Here is a 26492-nt window from a genome sequence, read left to right as displayed (position 1 = left end):
CTGGCTAATTTCTAGCACCGCTCAACACACACAATTAATTAAATTAATATATCTCACAATAAATTCATTTTTATTTAATGTCGTTTTTGCAATAATTGTCAACTTTTAATCGCGAATTTTTACAATTCTTTACGGACATATATTTGGAAATTTCGCTTAACAGAGAAGGAAAGAAATCACTTCTAATGGGGCATTCCGTATCACTGAATAGAATTTCGGCTCTAAACGCCGGCTCGTAACTCTGCGGTGAGAAATAAAAAATAAAAGAAAAACGTGTAACAAAAAAGCGCACGGGTTCAAACGAATTTTCCAGGGTAACGTATGCTGATTTCCGGAGCGTTTCGCGTGGCGACCAGGCCGGACGATTCGCGGGAACCACAGACTTGTTAGCAACGTGTGTTCGGTGAAATGCCACGCGGTGCGGATCGGTTTACGTTTCATTCAACGTGTTACGTTCCAATGCGACACGAGAACGTGCTCGCTGGTAATGTCTGCGCGTATTTGTTCAGTGTATTTCGGCGGGTAATAAAAATTGCTAATATTTTCGTTACGAGCCGGCAGACGTAATAAAAAGAATTATTGTCGGATACTGGTCGAACGTCATTTGTACGCGTGCGTGCATGAAAACGGACGAAAAAAAAGAGAAGGAAAAATAGAATGGAAAACATGCTGGCAGAGACAAAATACGTATATACGTACGTATCCCATCTATACGGGACGCAGGAAATATCAATAAAAAAGCAGCGCTCGCATTCGCAAATCCCGATTCATTTGCCCCATTACGAAACGATGATTTATTTGGTGGATGTAGTCGTCGATTAATGTCCGACTGCGCCATCATCATGCCGGAAAAATGGTTTACGGTTTGTTTACGCTTATGCCGTTTTCGTCGGTGTTCAATACTTATTTCGCATTTTTCATCTCTTTGATTGCCTTTTCTCCGAACAGTTGCATTCGCGTAAATCGCGAACGTTGGTTGGCAACGGTGTAAAAAGCAAAAGAGAAAAATTTATTGAATACAGAAACATCTCAGAATTTGCATAGTAATGCCGCGATCATTAACGCGATGCTATTAAAAAAAACACCTTGGCTACGAGAATGGGAATCGACGAGCGCGTTTTGTGACGTTCCACGATTCATTTACCCTACCTCTTTGATTTTTCCAGACGAGAACAGCGTGTAAGCGATGTGTCTCGCGACGAGGCGTTTTAAAAAGGGTTAATAAAATTGGCCGGGTAATATGCATACTTCCGGTAACTTGGGAAATAGCGGCAGTGGACGAGCAAGCTGACGCTCACTCATTTTTTCTTCCTTTTCTGCAGCCGCAGTTTGTTCGAAACTTCGTTTTACACTCGTTTAAGGAAATTTCAGAGTGAAATGCGCGCACAGGCAGCTGCTGGCTAATTTCTAGCACCGCTCAACACACACAATTAATTAAATTAATATATCTCACAATAAATTCATTTTTATTTAATGTCGTTTTTGCAATAATTGTCAACTTTTAATCGCGAATTTTTACAATTCTTTACGGACATATATTTGGAAATTTCGCTTAACAGAGAAGGAAAGAAATCACTTCTAATGGGGCATTCCGTATCACTGAATAGAATTTCGGCTCTAAACGCCGGCTCGTAACTCTGCGGTGAGAAATAAAAAATAAAAGAAAAACGTGTAACAAAAAAGCGCACGGGTTCAAACGAATTTTCCAGGGTAACGTATGCTGATTTCCGGAGCGTTTCGCGTGGCGACCAGGCCGGACGATTCGCGGGAACCACAGACTTGTTAGCAACGTGTGTTCGGTGAAATGCCACGCGGTGCGGATCGGTTTACGTTTCATTCAACGTGTTACGTTCCAATGCGACACGAGAACGTGCTCGCTGGTAATGTCTGCGCGTATTTGTTCAGTGTATTTCGGCGGGTAATAAAAATTGCTAATATTTTCGTTACGAGCCGGCAGACGTAATAAAAAGAATTATTGTCGGATACTGGTCGAACGTCATTTGTACGCGTGCGTGCATGAAAACGGACGAAAAAAAAGAGAAGGAAAAATAGAATGGAAAACATGCTGGCAGAGACAAAATACGTATATACGTACGTATCCCATCTATACGGGACGCAGGAAATATCAATAAAAAAGCAGCGCTCGCATTCGCAAATCCCGATTCATTTGCCCCATTACGAAACGATGATTTATTTGGTGGATGTAGTCGTCGATTAATGTCCGACTGCGCCATCATCATGCCGGAAAAATGGTTTACGGTTTGTTTACGCTTATGCCGTTTTCGTCGGTGTTCAATACTTATTTCGCATTTTTCATCTCTTTGATTGCCTTTTCTCCGAACAGTTGCATTCGCGTAAATCGCGAACGTTGGTTGGCAACGGTGTAAAAAGCAAAAGAGAAAAATTTATTGAATACAGAAACTAAGTACGTTCTCCTCAGATTAATTTCTGTAATTTAGGGCATTCATGTCTCAAAAGCAGTAAGAAGACTGCAAAGAGAACGCAGATTCAGCCAATTGGGAAAGACCCGGGAGAGGACTGTAAAGATAAGATTCACGGATGGGTTTACTCTCTCCCTTTGGGACACAACTCTTCTTTTAACCCTCCGTAGCATCGTCTCGTCTTTAGAACGGATTGAAGAAAAAGTAAAAAAAAAAACGAAATTTGATAACTAAAGAAATCGAGAGTATAAACGTCTCTCTAAGAATTTCTCTTTTTACTCGTTCAAATTGGAGCAGGCGAAATTCGTAAATTTGCGAAGAATATTTCCAGTCCGAGATTGCGTCACTTTCCAAACAAGCACCTAAAAGGTGGAAACAAAGATTCCGAGGGGGTGGTCGCGTGGAGACGTCGAGACACTTTCGATTGGCTTCGTTCCCAGCAATCTTGACAGCGTTCCTTGTTATTATCGACGTCCAATTCGACAGACGCGTAACGCTGCGAATGTTCCGGGCGAAAGAATAGAGATAAGAAACAGAGGAGAGAGAACAAGGGAAACTGAAGGAGAATGCTCGTCGATTCCGTTGGTCTCTTGATAACGCGCACTGCTCTTTCAAGACCATCCTCCTTTTCCTCCTTCTCTCTGGCTTTTTCCCTCGATTCAAGGGTGTCGCGAACGATTTCTGACTCGTCGCTTTAATATATTTCTCTCTTTTCGGCTGATTTCACCCCTGCTGGTAGATTGCGTCTAGGTGACAAGCCGAGGAGCGTTTCTCTCGCTCGATTTCACGAGCTGCGACACAGACGAGGCAGAATCCGCGCCGACACGCGACGATAAGGCGTTCGATGACAACTGTCTGATCGCGAGCCGAGACATTCCTTTTGAGGGCGAATGCAACAACGCGCCGGATCGTTTCGCATTTCAGATATCTCGACAGTGATTATCAACGACGATTGTGAAGACTATTTAAAAACAATATTTTTAATCAAGCTGACAGATATCGTCATTTGGTAAACCGTACACAAAATTGTGTTCGTATCAACACCCGCAGACGTTTCATAGAAAGAAACAATCAATCCACCCCCATGGAAGCTTCTCCACAGTTACACGAACGAGCGCATAGGGGTGCGACGCGATGATGTGGTCGGAGCTCGTTTTCGACCACAGTTTACTTAGCATTGCTGATGCACCACCCAGTCGGACAGGGTCTGGCATGCGGGTGAACAACGAAGGGGGAAAATCGAGGATTGTTTCCAGAGGGGGTCGGCCAAGATCGGCCTTCGAACGATCCGTGTTTGAGAAGAGATGGCGGCCCGTTGCTCTAATTACCAGCCGATCCATCGACGAGGCCCGCACCGTTTCGTGAAAGGGCACCTGCTCGCTTCGCGGGCGGCGCTTCTCGAAGGGAGAAGCTTCACGATATTTTATCAGCGAAAAAAAAAACACTAGTCGAGGCGATTAATCCTCGAGCACCCCACGCTTTCGCATAATTGGTTCAGGGATATCGATAGGGGTAGTGGTCGCGTGATCCATTTTGCTGAATGGCTTTTATCGCTGAGAGATGAATCGTGGTTTTTTCTTGGGGACGGTAGCATGGTTTATGGATAGGTAAGTGTACCTCGTTCAATTTCTTCTATTTGGACAACAAACAAATCTTTTATACTGGTACAATTAAATGGCGCGGCACGCGAAAAACGTTAAAAGAATCGAGCTTTCCCGGGACTCGAAGTGGAGAGGATATTCAACGGAGAGTGAAACAGAGATGAAAGAAATAGCTAACTCGAAAGAAAAATGAGGACAGAGGATAAAGAGGAAAATAAATAAAGTCGTGGCGCCGGAGATCCATTGATTTAAAAAGGAAAGAGCAAAGTGGAAAAAGGGGTGTAACAACACCGGTAGAGACAGCGAGAAGTTGGAACCGGGAGCAAGGCAAACATACGGGAAAACGGGACCGTCGAAAGAGAGGAGACACGGCCGGGATAGAATCAACAATGGCGGAATGAAAAGCAATCGAACAAACATGAACGCCGTGGAAGCTCAAAAGGAAGAGTCTTCTAACGAGAGAGGAGTGAGCCTCGTATTAATTGCTCGTTAATTTTCATCGCCTTGCCACGGAACTGAAGCGGACTAATTGCTGAACAACGCGGAACACAGTCCCTGTGGAAATAATTGCCCCTGGATGACTGTTCTGACGCTCAATCTGGAATTACTAGCTCCGGTAATACCATGTTATTCAGTTCTATTTCTCAGTTGACGGTAATTCTTCATGCTACTTATAACTTGGTTTACGGATAACTAGATTACCATTCATCAAAATTGCACAGACTACGTATACAAGTAAACTCAATGAATAATTAATTTTCTGTCTTCTGTTTTGAGGAACTCTAACGTTCCATAACCATTTTCATATGATCTTTCAATACTTTAACGTATGTGCTAATGAATTTTACGAAGAATTGAAAATAACAACTGATTCAATTTCGTTGGGATAGAAGTTGAGTAAATTCTGATTAATAATGGAATGGAAATAAATCTTGCGATATTTATTTCACGATCCTTGATCAAATGACTAATCTTAGGAATGGCTACTTACAATTAGTGTTGGAGCTGAATTCGTGAGATCTAGATTGGATTATGGAAAAGGTATCAAGAGAAGAATTGCGATCTAATTCAGAATCTCTGTATCTTAATGTATTAGAAGATTTTACTAGAGTAGATATCAGAGACATACAGACGATAGACTATTAATGTTATTTATTAATAGCTACAATTCCTTGCGATTACGAAATAAAGTTAGCAGGAATAGCCTTTCGATTTCTGGAACAGATCCCTTTAAAAATTTCAGTCCATAGACATGGAGCAAAGGATCAGGGCGACTGAAATTGTAATGCGCTTTCCTCTTGACCAACCGGTGCGTAATTGAAGCCACAGAAAATTAATTGGACGGTCGGAGATGAGCCTCGAACTCGACTACTTCCAGACAATTATTCATCGATCTTCGGCCGAAGCTTAATCAGTTTATCGGCTGATCAGTCGAGAGCTCGATCTTCTCCCTCGCTGATCCTTTGATCCTTTACCGGAAAAGCGGACAATGCCCAAGAAAATATAAATAACCAGCGGAATCTATGCTGGAAGGCGATATTTTCGTAACATACTATTTCTTAATCGAATCAAGAATTTTTGTAATTTGAAAAATAAAACCTAATGCGATCTTATTTAATATTTGACAAATGTACATACATGAAGATTCTAGTTTTCTAGACGTTCGCTCGAAAAAATCAAGAACAATAGTATAGGTACATTGAGTCTAGTTCATAAATACATATAAAATTTTTCACACTATTTAAAACAGTTTCTAATTTAATAATATTACTTGAGAGAGGGCAATTCTAATTTATCGAAGCCTGTTCATCGAATAGATGCATCATATTTCAATGATCGGCAAGGAACGCATTCCACCCTGCTGACCAATATAACTAGTTCACTCCGGTCACGTTCCCGGACGAGGAATGCGAGGGTAATCCGATCCAAAAGCGACACCGGTCGTTCTCAACTCGATAACTACCCTGCCACGACGCGTTGCCCGACAATTACGGAACTTTACTACTTAAAAGCACGAGTCGCGAAACCCGTCGCGTCGTTGACCCCGCGATCATTAGCACGGGAAGCGAGCGGTACGGTTGTCATTGACGACGTAACGTCTAATGGAGGCTGCGTCGCGTCCATCGTAGAAACATTTCGAGTTTTCACACCCGCGATAAACGAACCGGCTATTTTTACGATCAAATGCACTATCTTTATGGTTTCGTTTCGAATGGAGTAGATTCTGTACGCAGGAAGCTTTTGGATGACGACGAGGGCGACGGTGCCCTCGATAATGGCGTAATCGTTACTAAAACCAATTTTATGAGCCATCAATGCGACGACGTACGCATTTAATAACGTCGTTTAGTGTTAAAGCGTGTTAGCGCTAACCGGTGTATTGATAATTATTTACGGTTCTCTTTGTTGAAAATTCGTATCAGAACATTCACTAAAATTTCCAATATGCTATATGAAATGTAAAACTGAAGGCAGCTAACAGATTTCGAATAAGATTACTATAACAATTTTAGAACCGTTCCAAAAATGTCTTATTGAATTAGGTCTAAGAAAATGGCAATTAATTGACTGAAATAACTTTGTATAACCATCTCATCGCGCGAAGGGCTTGAACATTCCTATGAAAGGGGAGATGTCTTTAACATTGCCAGTTATCTGCATAAAATATTCCTGATCAGCAATAAAATGTTGCCCGCAATTTGCCGCGTGGATCATTTGCCACTGGATCGTAGCGTCGCGATTGCAATAGCGATTTCGATTATTCGAAGAGCTCGGCCGCACCGACGATCACTGATGATCAAGATTGTTCCGATGGCGTACGATGCTAATTACTCCCGCGCGTCCCCATTCATCAGATTCTAGGTCGGATTATCGACGTGCCAGCCGCGACAGAAAACTCGCACGTCCTGCAAAAACTCCCATGGAATCTATCCCACTAATAACACGCCCAAAACGTATAATTTACATTCAATCTCCTCTGTATTAACAAGATCCAAATTTCAAGAAGGCTTAAACAAATCCAATGTGGAAACAGTCTCTAAACAGAAGCTACGTAGATTTTTCGTGGATTATATTGGACCAAGTATCTCAACGTATTTTGATCCTTCAAGAAGAACAGAATAATTGGGAGGCATGAAGATTCTTCGAAAGTATCCTTGATACAAAAGAAATGTGATCACGAATGGAAGCTAGTACTTCACGTTGTAGGTCAACAAGTTCTTCCCTATTGTATCCTACTTTCTGTAGACCAAACATATCTTGTTATATCGAGATGCTTATGCGAGATGCAATAGAATAGTTACCTAATTTTGAAACTAGATTTTCACTCTATTTGTGAAAGTTTACCATTTCTTTAATCAGCTAAGCAATATTTTATAATTTTATGTCGCGATTTGCTTTAAAACGATTTCACGTGGTACCTGAGATCATACCAAGTATACAATTGCTGAACGTCTAACCGATGCACTTGCCGACTATTTTGCATACACTCTGGTTGGAGAGCCGCAACTAGTTTGCAACACGGATCTTCCCTAGAAACCCAGCACGCTTTCGACTGCCCACGGTGGTGGCTGTTCGATACCACGGCGCGTGGATATTCACAGCGAAACTGGTCGTTGAAAGTCTAAACTGGCGATCAACAGCATGCGCCAAGAATGTTGATCCTATTAAAGGACCCCGGGACTCGTTCGAACTCGGAGGACCGTGGAAAGCTTTCGCGCGTTGCGATCGATGAACGAAACGAGGTTCGAACGGCGCGTTTCCAGCCGCGCCGGTGTATTTAGCGTAAAGTTCGCGTTCCAGATTCAACGAACGGGGGCGATCATCGGGCGTTTATCGACGCGGAAGCGACCACCAGACGGACCGACTTCCGTGAGTCGAATTCCCGGCGGCGCTGCACTGCCTTCCCCGGTGGCTCGTTAAAACGACCGGTGGGGTCCATCGAAATACATACAAGTTTATCGCGGCCGGTTCATCGACCCGCGCGCCGCGGCGTCGTTCTAGATATCGGCATAATTTGTTTCCACCTATCTGACCATTTTTGTTTTCCCCTTTCGCGGTAGGAAACAGTCGGGACGCTTTAGCGACAAATAGGTACGCTGCTTGAAACAATTACAAGCTTGTTCTTTTTAATCTAATTAAAAACTCGAATGCAATTACTCGTTATAATTTCATTCAGGTCAGATGTGAGACACTTTGAAAGGGACAAGAGATCGGGGTTAATAGAGCAGCAATTTCATTAATTCTTTACTGGAACGTGAAAATCGACGAATGCGATACTTGAAACAATTAGGAGATTATTCTTTTTAATGTAATTCTAGGATCGATTGTAATTCTGCCTCGCAAATGCAAAATGCTTCGAGAGAAAAACAGGTCATGCTTAATGAAGTTGCAATTTTATTAGCTCATTGCCGGAATGAAACTAATGTATACCTATCTCTAATCTGCTCTATATCTCTGGAAAAGATCCGCTGCCATGGCGTCGGTGTTAAATCATCCCGGCTAATTTCGCCTAATCTTTATGCCGGCCGTAAAATAACAATTTCGGGCAACCGGGTTCTACTACGGGTGAATTAATAACACCGCGGAATATCTCTCGCGCTCTACCCATCCTCTCTGTTCGTTCGTTTCCGCGATTAAGGCGAATTTACGCGGTTCAATTACGTTTAAACAATACTCGTCGATAAAGTACAAAGTAGACATTGTCGTTACAAACGCTCAGGGGAGTGAGTGATACTAATAGTAATTTACGATGATTAATGTTAATAATACGCACACATGTAAGATCGCACGTTTTCTGGCTTAAGTACCTTTTTTAGTCTGTACTGAATTTAGTTATCAAATCAGAGATATAACCAAAACGTGTAAATTCGTCTTCCGCACAAAGTCTAAGCTCGCGTTCAGAATGATGCATTGCCTGCGGGATTATGGTAACCGTAATTCGTACAGGACACGGGTTAAGGGCCACACTTTCGCGTTACACATTCGAATCCATACGTACGAGCGTGTTCTCGCATACGTACGGCCTAATTATTAATCGCGGCCCGACCGTAAATTCTGTTCGCAATTTTGCCAGCCCTGTCTAGCCGGTTTCCGTTATCGATCGGAGATTTTTAAGCGGCGCTCAAGCTTTTAAGCTTTATGCCTTGAAAACTCAGCGCAGGATTTTGTCAGGATTATTACATCATGAGACGCGCAACTTTTGACACTGAATTCTTGAAGCTTTCCCGTTTTATGCTTCTAAAAATGAAAGTTTAAGCTAGAGAACCGGGGGAGATCGAGCTTTTTGATAGCAGGACCTTGTTCGAAACGCGAACTTTCCTAATCCGTAACTCCCTCGGGCGAAAACTTTTAAACACTCCCTAATTTTCTTCGAGGATCACGCAGAATCGAAGATTTAACCCGATCTCTTAATCGAAATTCGTCGACGTCTTTTCGTAATCGTTCGAATTTCGCATACATAGTTTAGCACAATGCGTCACGAGTTCTATCAAAAGTTCCGAAGGACTCTACGGCGCATCTTCCTCTTCTTTATCTTTATTACCGAATCGATTTAAACTTGGACGAATTCCGCGATACTTTCGATCCAGATTTATCGTCATCGCTCCAACTGCGACTCGGCGCGGTGCCGCGATCCACGATAATATAAATGTAAAGTGGATCGAAGATTATCGAACAAGCGCGGAGAAACGGCGTCAGAAATTCCTGGCCCGAAATCCCCCGATAACCCAGTTTCACCCCCCAGGTGCACGTGGTCTTTTCCCATTTACCATGTATTATACGTATCTTACATAGGCACGTATGTATATATATCTCTAGCCTCCGCACTGCTTATACAGACCGCTTCACGTTGTCTTCCTTTCATTTAAATACCTTACCACAAATATTTTCGCTCGCCAATATTTAAAAGATTCTTACATTTGCCCTCGAGGATATCACATTAATTTGTAAATTAGATCAGATTGCACGAGAGTAACTCAAGGTTTTATATTTATTATGTAGCTCAATAAAACATCATGAACGATTGCAACGATGCAATTTAAATTCAAACGTTTCCTAGTTGTATGCAATAAAGATGTTTATGTTGTGAACCAGCTCCTAGATGGTAGCAATTTCGTAGCGCGGTGCGGTAAAGGGAAGAGAGGATGGAAACATAAACGAGCGTCGACCAGCTTCTTGGCGAGGCTCCGATTTTGCACGAGGTTTCCCAAAACTAACGATAACGAGTGACGTACGAGACATTTTTTGCCGTCTCCTATCGCAGGGACAATTTCGCCTCGCGTATCTTTGTGGGTCGTTCCGTATTTCCATTCCCTTTTCCACCTTGCTATAACGAAATTCTATATAGAGATCGGTAATGCAGTTTAATCCACCCTGGCTCAACGACTTCAGACTCGAATTGTAAAAACAAGGTTGTCGATGCACACGTGCCTAAATGTATTTCGCACATCTTTTTTTTTTAGATACCCAGGAGAGCACTAGCGAATGCATCCGATGCTTCAAAATTGTGCACGAGGAGGTGGTTTCATTCCGATCTCGATTCCCATTTTATAATCCGCCGAAACGTGACAGCACACTCTACTCTTCCTCGCGCGTTTTACGACTCCGCGCTCTTTTTGGCACCGCGCTGCACCCCTTTAACCCACTCCCACCCCCCCACTTATTCTCTTTAGTCTCTGGCTTTTTGTGTCCCTCTTTGAAAACTCTTCACAGGATCCGCGTTGCGATACACCCTAGTTTTCCCCTTTTCCTATTCCACTGTATGAAGCTCTCTGCTCTCTTTTCGAGAGTTCGCTCTCCTCTAAAGCGTTTCTTTCGATGACCTAAAATTTCGCAGCCCGTTCTTGTACCCGTGTCCCTGTTCCGCATTTTAGTCGGCCGCGGAAAAGCGAGTACAAGAAAATTGACAAAGCATTGAAAAGCCGATGAATAGTCTGTTTGCGTTTAGGTGTATTACATTCGTTCGATGTCAAACGAACCTAATCATGTGTTTAATTAATCTTGATCTCAATGGTTCTGATATAAGCGAGAAAATGTAAAAGAAGACGAAGATACTACCGATGAGAGAAAAATATTGGATGGAATGGAAAGAGGGAGGACAAACACGAAGCGTGCATTACATTATTTACGCGGACGTCCGCGGTCGAAGGAAGGATTACCGTTCTGACATGCAGATTGTTCGGGCGGAATCGCAGTCGAGCTACGAGATAATTTATCGCCGGGTGCACGCGCGTTGTCCGGTTCGATACGACGCGAAAGCTGAAAACACGCGGCCGACGTCGCTCTCACGGTGATTTATTAAGAACCGGCGCACCGCTCGCTCGATTCATCGAGAGACCGACGATTTTTCTCGCGCGCCGCGACCAACCGGATAAAAAGAAACTAATTATTTTTTTACCGCCCCCCCCCACCCCCCAGGGAAAATTGGTCCAACGTAACAATCTCGCTAACTGTTTCATTTCTCATCTGATGAACTGAACTTCCTAACACGTAGGTATATTTTTACAGTCGAAGACGTATCATCGTTTAGAGATTTCAAAATATACCATTATATACCTTAAAAATAAATACATTCGAGGTGAAATTCGTGGCACAAACATTCTATGCAATTTTTAATACTAAATATACGATTTGTTAATTTATTTATAGTAAACGATGCGTTTTAACCGATTATATGGATATTAGACATCTAAATTATTATTAACTTCTTAGCAACGATTTACGACTTCCAGTTGGCTGATATTAAACCGCGCAATCCTCCCCTGTTTACCTGAAACAGGAGCACACAACTCACTCGCGAAATCGCGTCTCCACCAATCTTCGAGGTAGGGGAGTCGTTCTTTAACCACCGTTCGTAGAGTCCGCATTTAGACGATTGAAATCGCGGTTTCCGGGGGTTTTACGGGCCTTCTATACACCGGTCGTAACCGGAAGGAAGGCGTTAAAATCCGGGTAGAAACGGTCCACTGCGACGGATAATCCGGCGAGTTCCGCGGCTCGAATTTCAAGCGCGTAGCGCGGCACCAATGGAGCGGCATTATGCCGTGCTTTATTACGGCCAGGGGCTAATTAAACGGCGCCTTGAGTCCCGATTACCTCCGCTCCGGCGAGCCTCCGTTGCCTCGCCGAAAAATACGCGAAGGAAGCTTGCGCCCGCTTTATTACCACTAGGATTAATTAAAATACACTTAAACGGAGTATCGTTAATTTCGAGCCCGGTTAATTTAATAGCAGCGGCATGGGCACGCGGCCACGGATTTAATCTAATGCGGCCTATACTACTCCTCCTTTGAATCTGCTGTCTGTCCCGTAAATCTTTCCCAGTTAGCTACCGACCATTGCTTAATTGGTCTTGGGGCAGTTCCTTTAGATAGGCACTTGTTTACAGAAAAATTTAAGCAGCGTCTATTTTGCGTTCTTTACTGTAAGCAAAGTTACTGCCTTCGCAATAGACCTGTACCCTTCTTTAGAGAAGGTAGATGGAACTGTCGTAGACGGTGACAAACAACAAGGGACGGCGCGTAAGGGGTGGGCTGGGAATAAATTTATTGAGTTCACATAATGAATTTGCAAATCGGAGTGAATTCGAGGGGATTCCTCTGTAATCTTATATATTGTTACGCGATAAAGTAGCGTGCCGAAAATCAAACACGTACACGTGTTAACATCAGAATGATAATCTCGTTAGAAGGCAAATGTTTCAACAAATTACTGGAGCAAACGCGCGTTATGGAAGACCGCAATCAATTTCAGAATTTTTTTTTTAATTGGTTCCCGTGATTACAATTTTGTGTAATATTAATTGTACTGGATAATTATTTCATTGAAATTTGGTACGGGTGGAATTTGAAACAGGGGGAAATATAACTACGACTCGGTTGGAGTAACTTTCTGCAATATTACCAACATTTGTACCTGTTTTCTGTACATTATGTGTATAATAGCTACATATTATTTCGCGTTATATATCGGCGACTAGTGAAATAGATGTGTTACACGGGCTGCGGTTAATGCTGTACGAATGTACGCGTTAATAATGGATTGACTGGTTATGAAACTGTGAACTGCGGCAATGGACGCTAAAGACTCGCTCATAAATAATGTATCCCGCCGTTATTATCGATTAAATAGGACACTTTGATAAAACGATATCCGATATTAGCCTTACTATGACCAGTCCTTCAGTTCGACAGAAGTTCGTTATTTAGTCATCACAATTGTTATAATTTCAGAGTATTCTTTCTCATGTCTTTACCGAGTTATACTAATAGTAACTGCTAATTAATTAACTGATTGATGAAAATACGCTGTATTACTAAATCCTTTACAATATCGAATTGCTAGTTAAAGAAGAAACACAGATAGAAAATCCGCATCTCGTGCTGCCAGGTAGTTGGAATAATAATCGCGACACCTGTTCATTGTCCCCCTCACGACACACGGAATTCATTACAGAAATCCAATTTACAATAGCTCGTTCGACGAACGACCGACGAGCGGTTATACACGGTTTGGCGTTAATTAGTCCGGAGACGCCTTGTTTGCCGGTTTGATTTACCGGCCGTTGATCTAGAAACTCGATTCTCATATTATTTAATAAACGATCCGCTCGGATGTTCCTGGGCCACTTCGGTACGAGACAGATAATCCCGGGCCGGCACGCTTCCTCCACGGTTCACGGATTTTCCTAGCAAACATTCACACTGATTACTCGAATAAATTCAAGAGTTTTGGCTTTATAAGTTTCCCCTTCCGTTTATTGTATATCTAACTCGAATTTACTGGGGATCGATAATTAATCTATACATTCGTTGTGTACAATGATCGATGGTCGGGCACGCATTAGTCAATTGCAGACCATCGTGTGATTTAGATCAAACGGGCGTCGAGTAGGTATAGTCGAAAATAGATTATGCGCGTGTGCGAATGAATCAGCTATTGAGACCTCTGCGATTCAGATCCGTTACAGATCGTGGCGTAACCACAATTCACACCGAACGTTTCAATTTTGGAATGCGTCGTTACTGGTAAACGTTTTCCAAAGGCTAGCTTCCCAAAGGTTTTACGAATGAAAGTTCGTCGCAGTATAGTTAATCTGTCATCGATCCAGCCAAAAAGAGAGAGGGACGTATCGTACTTCTATCGACCATTACTCGGAATCAGATTTTTGGGCAGGAACAAAGTTGTCCGGATCGTTACGTATTCGTCAATTACCGCTCGTTAGAGGGCCAGAACCGGTTTCGATTTGGCGTCGATATTAACTGATTATACGCGCGGGTACCGACGTCCGTGCAAACATCGACGGCTTTGTTCCTTTTGACGAACGTCAGAAGGCACCGAAAATTTTCAAATAGGTACACAAAGGGTCCACTGATTAATTGTCTGGAAATTTAATAGGGACTCTTGTTCGTGGTATTCGATTGTGAAATTTGGAGCCTGGATGATCCGTGAAAAACTGTTCTAATATTACATTTCAGATTATAAATTGGAGTAACTATAGCGGGATATCTAATTACTTTATTTAGGTTTCACTCGATGAACCGTGTATCAGGTTACTATTTCTGCTTTTCACCGCGGTGAAAAATTAATCTCCAGCCTCCATAAAAGCGGCGGCGAACGATGATGCACGCGAGTAATAACAGTTCGGTAAACAACCATGATAAACTCGCGCAATCCCAAGCGATTAATCGTTATGAAAAGTCGGATTCTCTCTGAATTCCTGTTTCCTTGATCGTTAACAAATCTGACAAACACAAAATCGGATTTTAATTTCTATCTTTATGCTTTTGACAGACTTTAATTAAATTTGAGAATCTCAGACAAAAACACAAATTTTAGATTCGATGCTATTTGCATCTTCCTTGTTTCTACCCATCGTGCCAATCCCAGTATTGTTGAACATCGCAACGAGCCTCAAACAGCTCGATCATCTCGGAGACGACGAAGCAAATCGCGAGAAGGGAATGGGGGACACTGGCAATCAGGTGCGTTAATGCCAATCAATTATGTGCAGAGTGTACCCCGCTCCCTTCCAGACTACCTTCGTTTGGCAGTCCGGTCTTCATAGATACGCGCCCTCGTATAACGGATATATTAGATATCGATCCATCGAGTCCCCGATATATTTGGCGGGCTGCTCCTACGCGCGACTGCCAACGTTGCCCTGATCGGCAATTCGACCGAGGATATTGCTACAGATAGTGACGACTTGTTTGGACAACTTCGACTTGTTTACCTCCGAACTGGCTTTCGTTTTATGGAATTCTGTTTACCTGAGATACTTGAAAATTTTAAATGAAACTTAAGTCCTTGTATACATTTTATATACGGATTTGCCTAAGCTGTTGGTATTACCATTATTTCGTTGTAAATTTAACCACAATTACCCATTAACAATTAAATCGCTCTACTCGCGAAGCTAATTGCACAAATTCTCAGAATAAACGGAACTACCGTGTAAAAAATTATATACATATATATGGGTGCTATTTTTTTTAAGTGAACAGCTTTTTATTTCCATTTTAAAACTCCATTAAAAGTCTCAATTGATTCGTCTAACGCGGTGCCGGGACCGCGTTAAGAAACTTGCCAAGTAACAAAACCAACGAAAAGAGTTCGTGGAAGGGAAGGCAAATAGAGAACGCGATTCGTCTCGAAGGAGTCAGACTGTAGACGAGGGGTAGGGGCTACGAATCAGTCCCCGAGGTTTGTCCTTTTACGATGAAAGCCTGTAATTAACGATCCCCGATCGTTTCGGGTAATTAAGCCGCGACAATTAGTCGTCGCGCGCATAGACTTTCACCGCCCATTACTATTCACCAACGTTTTCGGCTAACCAGTCTGATTTGTACCACTTTCGGGAGGTAAAACGGGGGGGAAAAAAATAAATTGGCAGTGATTTGTTATCCCTGGGAAGGAAGGAAGGAAGGGAGGAGTCGCCGTTATGGAACGCTAAGATCGTTTCTGGTTGGAAGTGGAGTTTTATCTCGGTTGTTTCGCCACGGTTTTATGGTTCGGTTGCTTCGTGCTTCGCGGGCTTGTTTTTATTTTCCTTTAGCCAAAAGCGGAAGTTGTTCTCTGCAAATTTTATTTAACTACAGTTCTTATTGTTAGATGAACAGGAGCTTGAATAGTCGGATGAAAGAGGGTTGTTTAAAATAAACTATCCGACAGTATCCGCTCAGCTCAATTTAAGTAGATTTTACGTACTGTTCGGAAGTTCTGTTATTGGAACAAAAACTGTCTCGTTATTCTCGTTATTCTCATCGTTTCCCGGTTGCACTCATGCGGGTACGCTACGACCCAAGGAGAATTAAATTCAAGAAAGAGCAGTCTCAGCCTATTCAATCCGATGAAACGCGTTGAGAGCCAGACGCTAGCCTCCGTTTCTGAAACTCAACTCTTTCGTTCGCGATGTTTCTCTCATATATTTCTCTTTCCCGTCTTCTTCCGTTCGCGTTTAACGCCACGTCATCTCAATGAGCACGCGCGCAGAAACGAGCGAAGCCACTCACCTGAAGACAGTGTCTCCTCGCTAGCCAGCCGATGTGTTGAAGCTGCGGCGGGTCCGGAAGCGCCGAGGCCAGTCGTAACGCCTTCAACGTAAGAGCTGCGAGCGCTGAGTGCAAAGCGTTGAACCACACGTTCGCTTCGGCGTTATCCGCGGCCCTTAGCCAGCATTCGTGTACTCCGTCTGGGGAATGGAGTTCCAAGATTCGGCCCTCTGAAACCAGAATATCTCATAATAAAAAAATAATAATAAAGTTGTAAACGTACAGTTTGATTTTATAGTTTACATATGTATTCGTGAATAATTCGCGAATTTTATGCATTTATAGAAAAATTTTATATACACAAATATAAGAATGCACGTAATATGCATTATATGTACGCATACGTAAACATCATTATTTTTGAAGGGTATAAGATATCTTTTTAAGATTGACGTCACAAAAGTTTCATTTTACATAAAAATCCGCAATCTACACATGAATTTCATTTATGAAATCGACGGAAAACAGCAGTCTCATTGAAAACAGAGTTCTTTGGAAATGTATGTATGTGAGGAACAGATGTTTCATCCCCTGAAACTATTGCCATAGAAGCCCGTTTCCCCTTCTCGGGGTCTCTCGCCCCAAATATTCCTCAATGCAGACAACACGGGGGCGCTATCAGGTTTCGGACTTAATAGTTTTCGCATCGCAGGGCCGGGCAGCATTATAAAGGCGCCATATAACTTGGTGAGTGGATGACAACTCAATTTCAAGTTGAGTCTGACGTTGTTGCTCGCGTGCTCCCCTCGTAACAGACTAATTCGATGCTGTAGGCGCGCGACGAGCGTTTGCGTGTAACGAACAACGAACCATTCGAATTCGTATCGATTCTATCGAAAATTAACAAGCCCCTTACCAATAATCAAGAAAGTAGTGTTACAACGAGCTACAAGTTGGAAAATTCGCTTCCCACAATAAAGCCCAAGAACATTAATAGGTAAATAAGAATATTTCATAAGAGATCGAATCCATCACCTCTTCTTCTACTTTATAATTATTTCTCAAGTAGAATGAAATTCGACAAGAACCGTAATCTTTCTACTAAATCGCATATTTCAACGATATCTCCTGGGCGTCTTGGCAAAAGACGGAAGACGTCTCTGCATAATCTTCGGGAGTGGCCAAAGAAACCAACCCCTAGAGAATTTCAAAGCAACAAACAATACGATCGTAAACACGAAACACGATTGTCGACTCTGTTAGCTAAGCAAAGCCCTCGGAAACGAGTCTGCCGGTTTCGTCGCACTGTTTCGAGTAATTGCACACGACGGAGTTTCGTTTAATTAACAAAAGCAACCACCCCGGTTTTGTCCTCCCTGTCTTAGCCACTCGCACGGTTTCCATCCCGCGCATTCGTCAGTTTTCATTTTTTCGCGCATTCAAAAGCATTCTTTAAGGTTGTGCACGTGCGGAAACTGTTAGCTTCAGATGCGAACTTAATATGAAAATTCTTTTGAAAATGCGATACGCGAAACGCACGAAGATTTCGAGAGCAGCGCACGTGAAACGTGATCTGGTAATCTTGGCGTTGTTGACGCGCCTTTGACCATCCATGCGTCACAGGCGCGAAACGCGAGCACCTCGAAGCGGTGAAGAGCGCCTTTGTTTCTGGCGGCGTCGCATCGTTCGAAGAAAGACAGGACGATAAGTTTAGTAAATTAGAGGTGGTGCCGGTAAAAAAACCCAGGAAAGAGGATTCGCCGTCGCGCGGACCGTTTCTTCACCCTTCTTCCTAAAATTTCTTCTTGAAGGCAGAGGGGTAGTAGGGCTGGTTTCCAGGCCGGCGTGCAGCCTCGAGGGATTTTTCTTCCCGTTTGAAAACGGTAAAAAGATTTATGGCGACCCCTTTCTTCCGTCCATGAGCTTTAATTCAAATTTCCTGTTGCGGGATTTCCTTCCCTCCCCACCTTTTCGTCCCCAAATGCTTTCAGAGTTAGTTCTCCTATACTTCTGAGAATAGCGTCTACGGGCCTCTTTGGCGACACGCGACAATTTAGACTCAGGGAACTTCACGTAGAAAGCAAAAAACACTTTCTAGAAATTATACATTCAACGCGACTCTTTCCCTTAAAAATTGTCTCTTAATCCTTGTTTCCTTGTTCTCAGAAATAGAACTTTAGAACTTTAGAGCTTCAAACCATTTTCCTTCCGTACCTGATTTAGTTTTTAAGTTTCACCATTTCTTCTTTACCTCAACGTAAAACCACAATCCTGGTACGCGTGTCGTTAAACGTGACTCCATCTTTTTCCCTGGTCCTTTCTTTATACGCCCCATTCGACGCGAAAGAAGCTTGCCGCTCAAATAATGTACTCTTCCCTGTGCCTGTCTGACCAATCGTTTATTTATACCACTTCGCACGAGAAACGACGTAAAATATAATTCTTCGTCGACTTTTTTTTGCAGTTAACAGTTTGGTGATCAAATCGAGCATGCGTTCTTCTGATTATGTTACCGCATCGCTTAACTTTTAGTCATTGTTTAATTTAATGATGAAATTGCAGAAAATTAAGGTCACGTAAATTCGGAACAGGTTAAATTTATCACCGTGTTACGGATAAAATATGGAATTCAACCCGGAATTCTGCGACGACACGATATTCGCAAGAGGTGAATTTCCGTGCAAACAGCGCGGATAGAAAGTTGCATATATTAAAACTTTTTAATTCGTCATCGCGAATAAACGTAGCCCACGAGTGTCCCCTTGGCCGTGCTGAATTGCTATTCAAACTGGTCGAAATTTCGCGTTCCTCCGGTTAATTTCGATGAATCAACCCCTCCTACTTGTTTTAAAGTGTGCTCATGACGAAATTCACGAGCCTTCCGCTCGAGAATCTCGTTGGAAACTTTTTTCTCCGCCCTCTTCTCTTTACTCTTCCTTTCCTCCGTTCCCTTTTTCCTCTCTCGCTCGACGAATTTGCCACAGATAATTTTCTTAATCCTTAGAAATGATGGATGAGATTCTTCCCACGGGTAAGTTTCAGGTTTCGATTCAGAATATGATTGATGCGATTTAGATGATTTGCAAATTAGTATTCTAAGAATCTTTTAGGACGTGCTATAGTTCGGAGCATATATCAGGTCGTTTCACCGACTAATATGAATTGATCATTGACAAAGAGATCAGGACTGACGATTGGTGTTCTTGGCGAATTGCTCTCACACCTCAAAATTATAAGACCGACGAGACGGATTTCCTTGCCGCGACGCTTTCGGCGCGGAACGTTTCGTCACGGAGAAAAGTAGGGAAGAAACCTTTCCTCCGCGGTAAATCCCAGTCAGCTTCCTCCTCCTCCAGCTTTCTTTTTTAATCTTTTAAAAGGATGAGGATAGAGCCGGCGAAAAGAAAGCGATTCCCCGTGACGTGGTACAGCACTTCCGTTTTAAAGAATCTGTGCCGAAGATGCGTTCCTGTTTGAATCCGATGAAATGCTAATTCTTTTTCGATTTTACAAAATTTAATGAAAATTATATTCATTATAAATACTATCTGACATTGACTACGAAAGAAAGGCGCGTAATAAAAAAGAATAAAACCACGTTCAATTAATTTCTTTGATGGCAAGAATTATGAGGGGTTCCTTTATGATTTCCTTTCATCACAAATAGAGAAAAAAATGCTATGTAACTACATATGGATTCTGTTATTCGGTACGGAGAACATTGTGCGATCTCTGATGCCTCAAATGTGCATCATGGACTTTCGTCTCTCTCACTTTTGAGGATTCCATAGGTAGAACAAGTTGAAATTAAATATGCTCGATCGGAGAACAATGGGAAGTTCTGTTAATTAAATAAATGAAAAAGGAACATTCCAAGATCGAATTAATTACAAAAGAAGTCTGATAAATACTATATTCTAATAATTATCCGTTATTCGTAAGTACATAATAATACATGTATAAAATAATAACGTTCAACTTTACATACGTCTGTAATTCCTTATAACAATTGAATATAAAGTAACACAATTCAATTATTAGTTGGCTTTAAAATAACTGGAATAATTTATTAAAAACATTTGAACACCCCACAAGGAATAATCGAAGAAGGCACCGATTTTTCTGGACGTTCATTCGCCAGGTATATGTACGACTATTTCCATTTTCCGCGTTTTAGAGAGAACCAAGGAAGGCCGGAGAACGAAACGAAGGCCTGCGGGAAAAATTGGGAAGGGGATGGTTCATGAGCCACTTTTGAAGATAATCTGACAATCTCTGCCAAAAGCAGGTGTTGCACGCGCAGGTGCGCCGCTACGGTTTTACGGAATGCGAGGCTCGTTTTAAACGTCGAGCTCCGGCTGACTTTACAGGATAGCGCGCATTCTACTCTACACCTACCGCATTCGCTTTCTCCCTCTGCCTCCCTGGCCCTCGCTCGAAATATCGCAGCCAATTTAGCTCTGCAAAATGAATTGTTGAAACCGGCCCAATTCCCGGTGACCGTTGTCACGCTGTTTCTACGAATGTGTTAATCGTCCTCTTTAATCCTTCCGGTTGAACATCCAAACTATTTCGCTAGAGACATTTGAAACGTAAAAGATAAAACAATGTGAAACAGAACGCGTTTTATCCCATTTTTGTATTCATAATGCAACGACCAAGAACAGCTCGATAATATTAATACGTATATATTACATGGATCAGAATGTGAAAACTATTTATTCACTTCTAGTCTAAACATTCCGTTCTAATAATGCTTTTCCAATGCAAGCTTGATCGTAGGAAAATTGCACTGCATGACCCGTTTATACGTTGCAAATCTCGACACTGAAATACGCGTTTATATGCCCTCGTCTGTCGCTGCCAGCATAAATACACCTCGACTACGATGTACATACATCCAGAGGGATGAACGAGGAGGAGCGCGCATAAGCTACTTACCACCACCCTTCTAAGCTTACTATATACAGAGCGCGGGTCCAGCTAAGGGGGTAAACTTGGCATCTCCAATTCAAATAAGATTTGCGCGCGGGCGCTGCACAGCGTGGATGCTAGACGGTTCGGTGCGCGGCCTTGGCCAGGCAATGGCGCGAGAGTAGCAACGCGTAATCTAGCCAGGAACCTGCCTTGTAATCGATCCCCGAGGGGCATGTATTCTTTGATAACGTACCCTGTCTCCCCGTACGTCAACCCTCCCTCTCGTCTCTCTTTCGATGTTGACCCCGAACGATCGAACCCGTTGTTCCTTCCACGGGTAGATCGATGCCCAACGGTAGATCCGATCTCCTACCGAATTTCAGAGGACCGATGGCTCTCAGATTTGTAAGGGAAATTAGTCCGGGCTGAATCCCTAGACCTGGTATAAATTGCACTAATGCTTTCCGTAGAGCCAGATTCTAAAGACCGGTCGAGTGTGCTAACAATTTTGGAATGTTCTATTTGTTATGTTCACAGAACCGCTTGATAAACGTGTTACCAGTTAATGAGACTGATATTTCGCCGATGAGTTAGTCAAAGGATGAAGAAAACGAAGTCGAAAGACTTTTGGGAAAGCTTGTTTAAAGGGAACATTAAGTCTTCTTTGTGAGATTCACCTAAATTCTCAGCGAAGCCAGCTAAAACCTCGGTAAAGTGTCAGGCTCCAGCACTAAACAACGTTACTTTCAACCGGAAGAAACCCTTAATAGTATTCACTTTGCCAAGTTTGGGGAAGAGAATTTATCGCCTCACCGTGCCGAAATCAAAGATTTTCTCGCTTGCGATAAATTTAACCAACATTTTGCCATTTCCTTGCTTATCAATTAATTTCGCAATAATACATACTTCATATTAACCCAGATTCATTTGAATAAATTTCAATCGTCCGCTAATTTTGTACGAGAATTTCTTTGGTAACTAACTCTGTTTCTCCGCAGCACTAAGCGCAACTCGTTCTCGTTTCGGTCTTGTCGCGAGCGTCTCCCGCGAATTCAGCATCTATTCAGCGTGAAGCAAGAATCCCTGACGCGAGAGCACGCGGCCAGAAACGAGCTACTCTGATTAGGAAGTACAGGCGCGGGTTGCTCGACGACAATACCGTCTGGCTGTTAACATCTCTCCCCTCGAAAACCGCCTTCCGGCTGCTTTCCTTTCGAACGTAACCTCCCTTCGAGCCTTCTTCCTCTTCCCGAGGAGCTGCAAGCGAGGGAGACGGTACGACGACGAGGAAACGAGAGAGAAGAAACGAAAAGGAATGGTCCACACGCTTTATTACAAGGGAATCTGCTTCTATCCCGTAGGATGATATTCCGTGGTTGGGAGAATGCATTAAAGCGGTGGAATGGCGACCGAGATACGTGTTGGTCGTTATTGTCGTCGTTCCACCGGTAACGGGTCATCAAACTTTCGAGTCCGGGGGCGTTACGGGGAGAAAATCGAACGTTTTCGCGTCGCATCGCACCAGGGGAATATCCTTTGGCTCGGCTGAGAAAGAGTGCAAGAACCGATCGTTGGTTTTTCGCTTTTTCTCAGCAAGAGAGAAGACTCGCGGATTTGAGTTATATGCCGACGTCACTGGCAGCCACGACGTTCCACCATTATTTCCCGGGTCCGAGTGTTTTTCTCAAGCCAAGACTTTTTCCAATCTTCGAGATCTTTTCGGATTCGCGGACCAGTCGGTCCAAATCTTTATCGCCTATGATATTTTTAGCGAGTTGGAAAGTTTCTTCGATCGTCAAAAATTTATCAGTAAATTGCACGTCCTTCGCTAAGCGTATTAATCTTTCATCGGACGGCTCGTGTTCGAGTAACGTGATCTCCGATGCTAATTCCATTTACGATATTTTTAGCCGTTCTCCGCTTGGACTAAATTCTGTTCCGTCGAATTTGATATCTGAAATTTTCAGACACAGCGTAGGTATCTCTATATATAAGTTGTTCAGTGGCATACGTTATATCGAGACGCGGGGAAGATGTGTCGCGTGTAAATCACCGAGGGAGAGTATTCGACAGACACGTGTTAGGGTTGTCGTTCTTTGAGCACCCACTCGTCTAGTCGTTCCCTCCAGTCCCTCTTCAACCCTCTCCTTCTGCTCATGCCACTCGTCTTCTTCTTATTCTTGCACGTGTGTCAGGGCGGTAACCAACCTCGATTTGCATGCACGCCTACTCAAAAGTCGGACTATCCGCTGATATTGCATGAACATAGCAATTGTAAAAATGTACCATTCAACAACAGAGACACCTTACATATTTGACAATAAGTCAAAAAATAATAACTGATTATTTCACAGTAGAAGAAATTAATAAAGCTTTTAAAATCCACAGTCTCATATTTAAATATATATATATAAAAACTGAGATGAACCACATTGAAAGAGAACTCCCTCGTTTCCTGAAGCATATTCGCGAATAATAGCACACTCACAGTAGGTCAAAACAGAAACGCGTCGCTTATTCGCAATCGGGCCAGTGACATCGTTCATGAGCGATAAATTGCAGAAGGGTCGCTGCATCAAGGCCCGATGCTTAACGGTTGTAATTAACGCTTTGACGATTCTACAGCGCCACGTTGAATAGATACCAGGCCACGTGAGCTTGCGACTTCGTTGATTACATTTCTACCAGAAGCCCCAGGAAAATTGTCTTGTCGCGGCAGCGAATAAAACGCGAGTACACTGCGAGGAAACGTTCGGCCTGGAAAATGTTCGACGACACAGATTTCATTCGCATTGTTAGCGTTTTTTTTTTATCAAACAATCGCTGCTACGTGACATTGTTATAATTCCACAATTTCATCCACATTTCAAGTGTCGATGAAGCGAAATTAAAATATTTTTAGGAGATTGTCCAAAAGTTAAGGATCAGACAACTAATAGTGAAACAGTCGGACTAGGCTACAAATGAGCTACAAAACGAGGATCGTTTAATTGTCGACGAGCGAGTGGAAACGATCGTTCTAAACAGCGACTGCTTTATCAAAGACTAATTGTCATCCTAAGCCCGTCGGGACATGGGAGGAACGAGATTAAACAAAGGACTCTTTATCAAAGAAAAGTATTAATTATCGTAGTCCATACGGACGTGCAATTTCCACTCTGGGGACTCTCCATCAGGGGTTGCACGTTTAACAACTGACTCCGACGGAAACTCCTAATTGTAATATCGAAGACGACCCTTGTCGCGTTCCCCGAGCGTCACGTGGGAAAGTAACGAGATTCACCCCGCTATTCCCCTTGTGTGAGATTATACTTTAATATTACAATTTACTATAACAAAAGATGAACGATGAACGAGAACCGAGTGAGCGGAACCTGACCCTTTAGTCAGGCTATCGCTCTTGAACATAAGAATTCTTTTCTCTAATAGAAGATAAAGGTTGAACATAAACCAGCGAATGAAAGCTTTACGATAGAACAAGTCTTTGCTTGGCTATGGCTATTATTGTGTGTAAATCGATAGTCTATTAATACTCAATGATATTATATATGATCGAAATAATAGGCCGGCTACTCTTCCTAACTTAATATTTGTTCACAGTAGAAACGACCTGTCGTTGGTCAGACACGATCATCGGCTGTCGATTTCGCATTGTCAGGTCGACAAACGCAAGTCCGACAATAGAAATTCTAATTGTAATATCGAGGCCCCGGATGTGACGCGGAAACGTGACTCACCACGTTACGTCCCGCTCCGTGTAATATTCTAATACGTTTCGCATGGGTATTGATCTTTGGTAGTCGAGTGCTTCTCTGCTACTGAATCGACTACGTCGCGTCGGCTGGTTAGATTCGACGAGCAGATACGACGGAATGCATAATCCTCGCGACCTCTTCTCAGGGTTCTCCGGAAACGGATATTTCGCGTTCGTGTTTCATTGATCCAGCCGGGCAGTAATTGCGGTGTAACGAGTTTCGCAACAACCGGTGAACGTTTCGTTTCTATCTGATTATCGGCTGTCACGATCCGCCAACTGTCCTCGTCGTTGCGAAACGATTAGATCTCGTTTGTTGTTCCGGCCTCGTGGGGTGGCTTTGTGCGATGGTTCGTGTTTGCTTCGAACCCGCGGGCCGATCCCAGAGTTTCTAATGGCTCGCACTTATTGAAATGCTCTTTGAAGCGGCACCGAAGGGATTAGACCGCGGCCTTTCATATGAAACGTTCGACGCGAGGGGCGGTCACTTCACTCATACGCTTCTGGAAAGGGAGGGTGCAACTGGAAACTAATTCAATGGGTGCAGCATGGATATTACTTGTTTCAACGTTATTTGATCGCTATATCATTCTCTAATTCTAGGGAATTAGAAGCGTAATCCGTGCCGGGATTGTGAACTCTACCAGTAACGTAACTTTCGTGTTCGTCCGATGCGAAATATATACACGAGTGATTATTCCAGTTTCGCATCAATAACGCTGAATTATTCAACGGATTATCGCCGACAACTAGCTACTCGTATAAACTACAATTTCCAGGCGTGAATATTCCAAATAATTAGTCATTAGTCCTCCTCATTTTCATATCAAACGTCAATTAGGTTGAAGGAATAGGGCTAGAGTCAGGACATTTGTAAATATGACAGGCGAATAAAATAACTATCTTAAAGATTGTTTAATCCATGGATCTGTCTTCGACATTCGGTTTCCTGTTTCCAAGAACGTGACGGTTGCGTCGACAGCGGCTCGAAGCGTGGAATCGAGGCCTGGCGGAGCGCAAAACAAGAAACGAAAACGAAATCTGGTCGATCGGAATCAGAAGGGAAATTACGTTCAAACGGAACCGTGCAGGGCTGCGATAAAACCGAAGAAACAAGGCAAGATGTACGTACAGAGTAACGAAGTGACGCGAGTACCCATGCATTCCGATTTCCCCTTTGAGGGACCCTTTCTTGCTGAGACGTGACTTTATCGCTGGTTCGTCCTCATGGATTCCATTTTCGAACGAGTTGAAACAGGCGGACGGAGTTTGGAGAAAAATTCGACGA

At 42.9% G+C, this 26492-nt stretch overlaps 1 protein-coding gene across 2 annotated transcripts in view; it reads right to left on the bottom strand.

The window, feature by feature from the left end:
- The window catches only part of Syn1 (Syntrophin-like 1), a 215633-nt gene that overhangs the window by 19130 nt on the left and 170011 nt on the right, over positions 1–26492 (bottom strand). For both annotated transcript variants that reach the window (XM_018028422.2, XM_026815431.1), the window contains exon 4: positions 16555–16763. In XM_018028422.2, coding sequence (XP_017883911.1) covers positions 16555–16763 — 209 coding nt within the window. The remainder of the gene's footprint in view (positions 1–16554; positions 16764–26492) is intronic.

Source organism: Ceratina calcarata, unplaced genomic scaffold, assembly GCF_001652005.2.
Source record: "Ceratina calcarata isolate Rehan_Ccalc_2016 unplaced genomic scaffold, ASM165200v1 scaffold449.2, whole genome shotgun sequence".
Classification (NCBI taxonomy): domain Eukaryota; kingdom Metazoa; phylum Arthropoda; class Insecta; order Hymenoptera; family Apidae; genus Ceratina; species Ceratina calcarata.
This window is presented reverse-complemented; position numbering and strand designations above follow the sequence as displayed.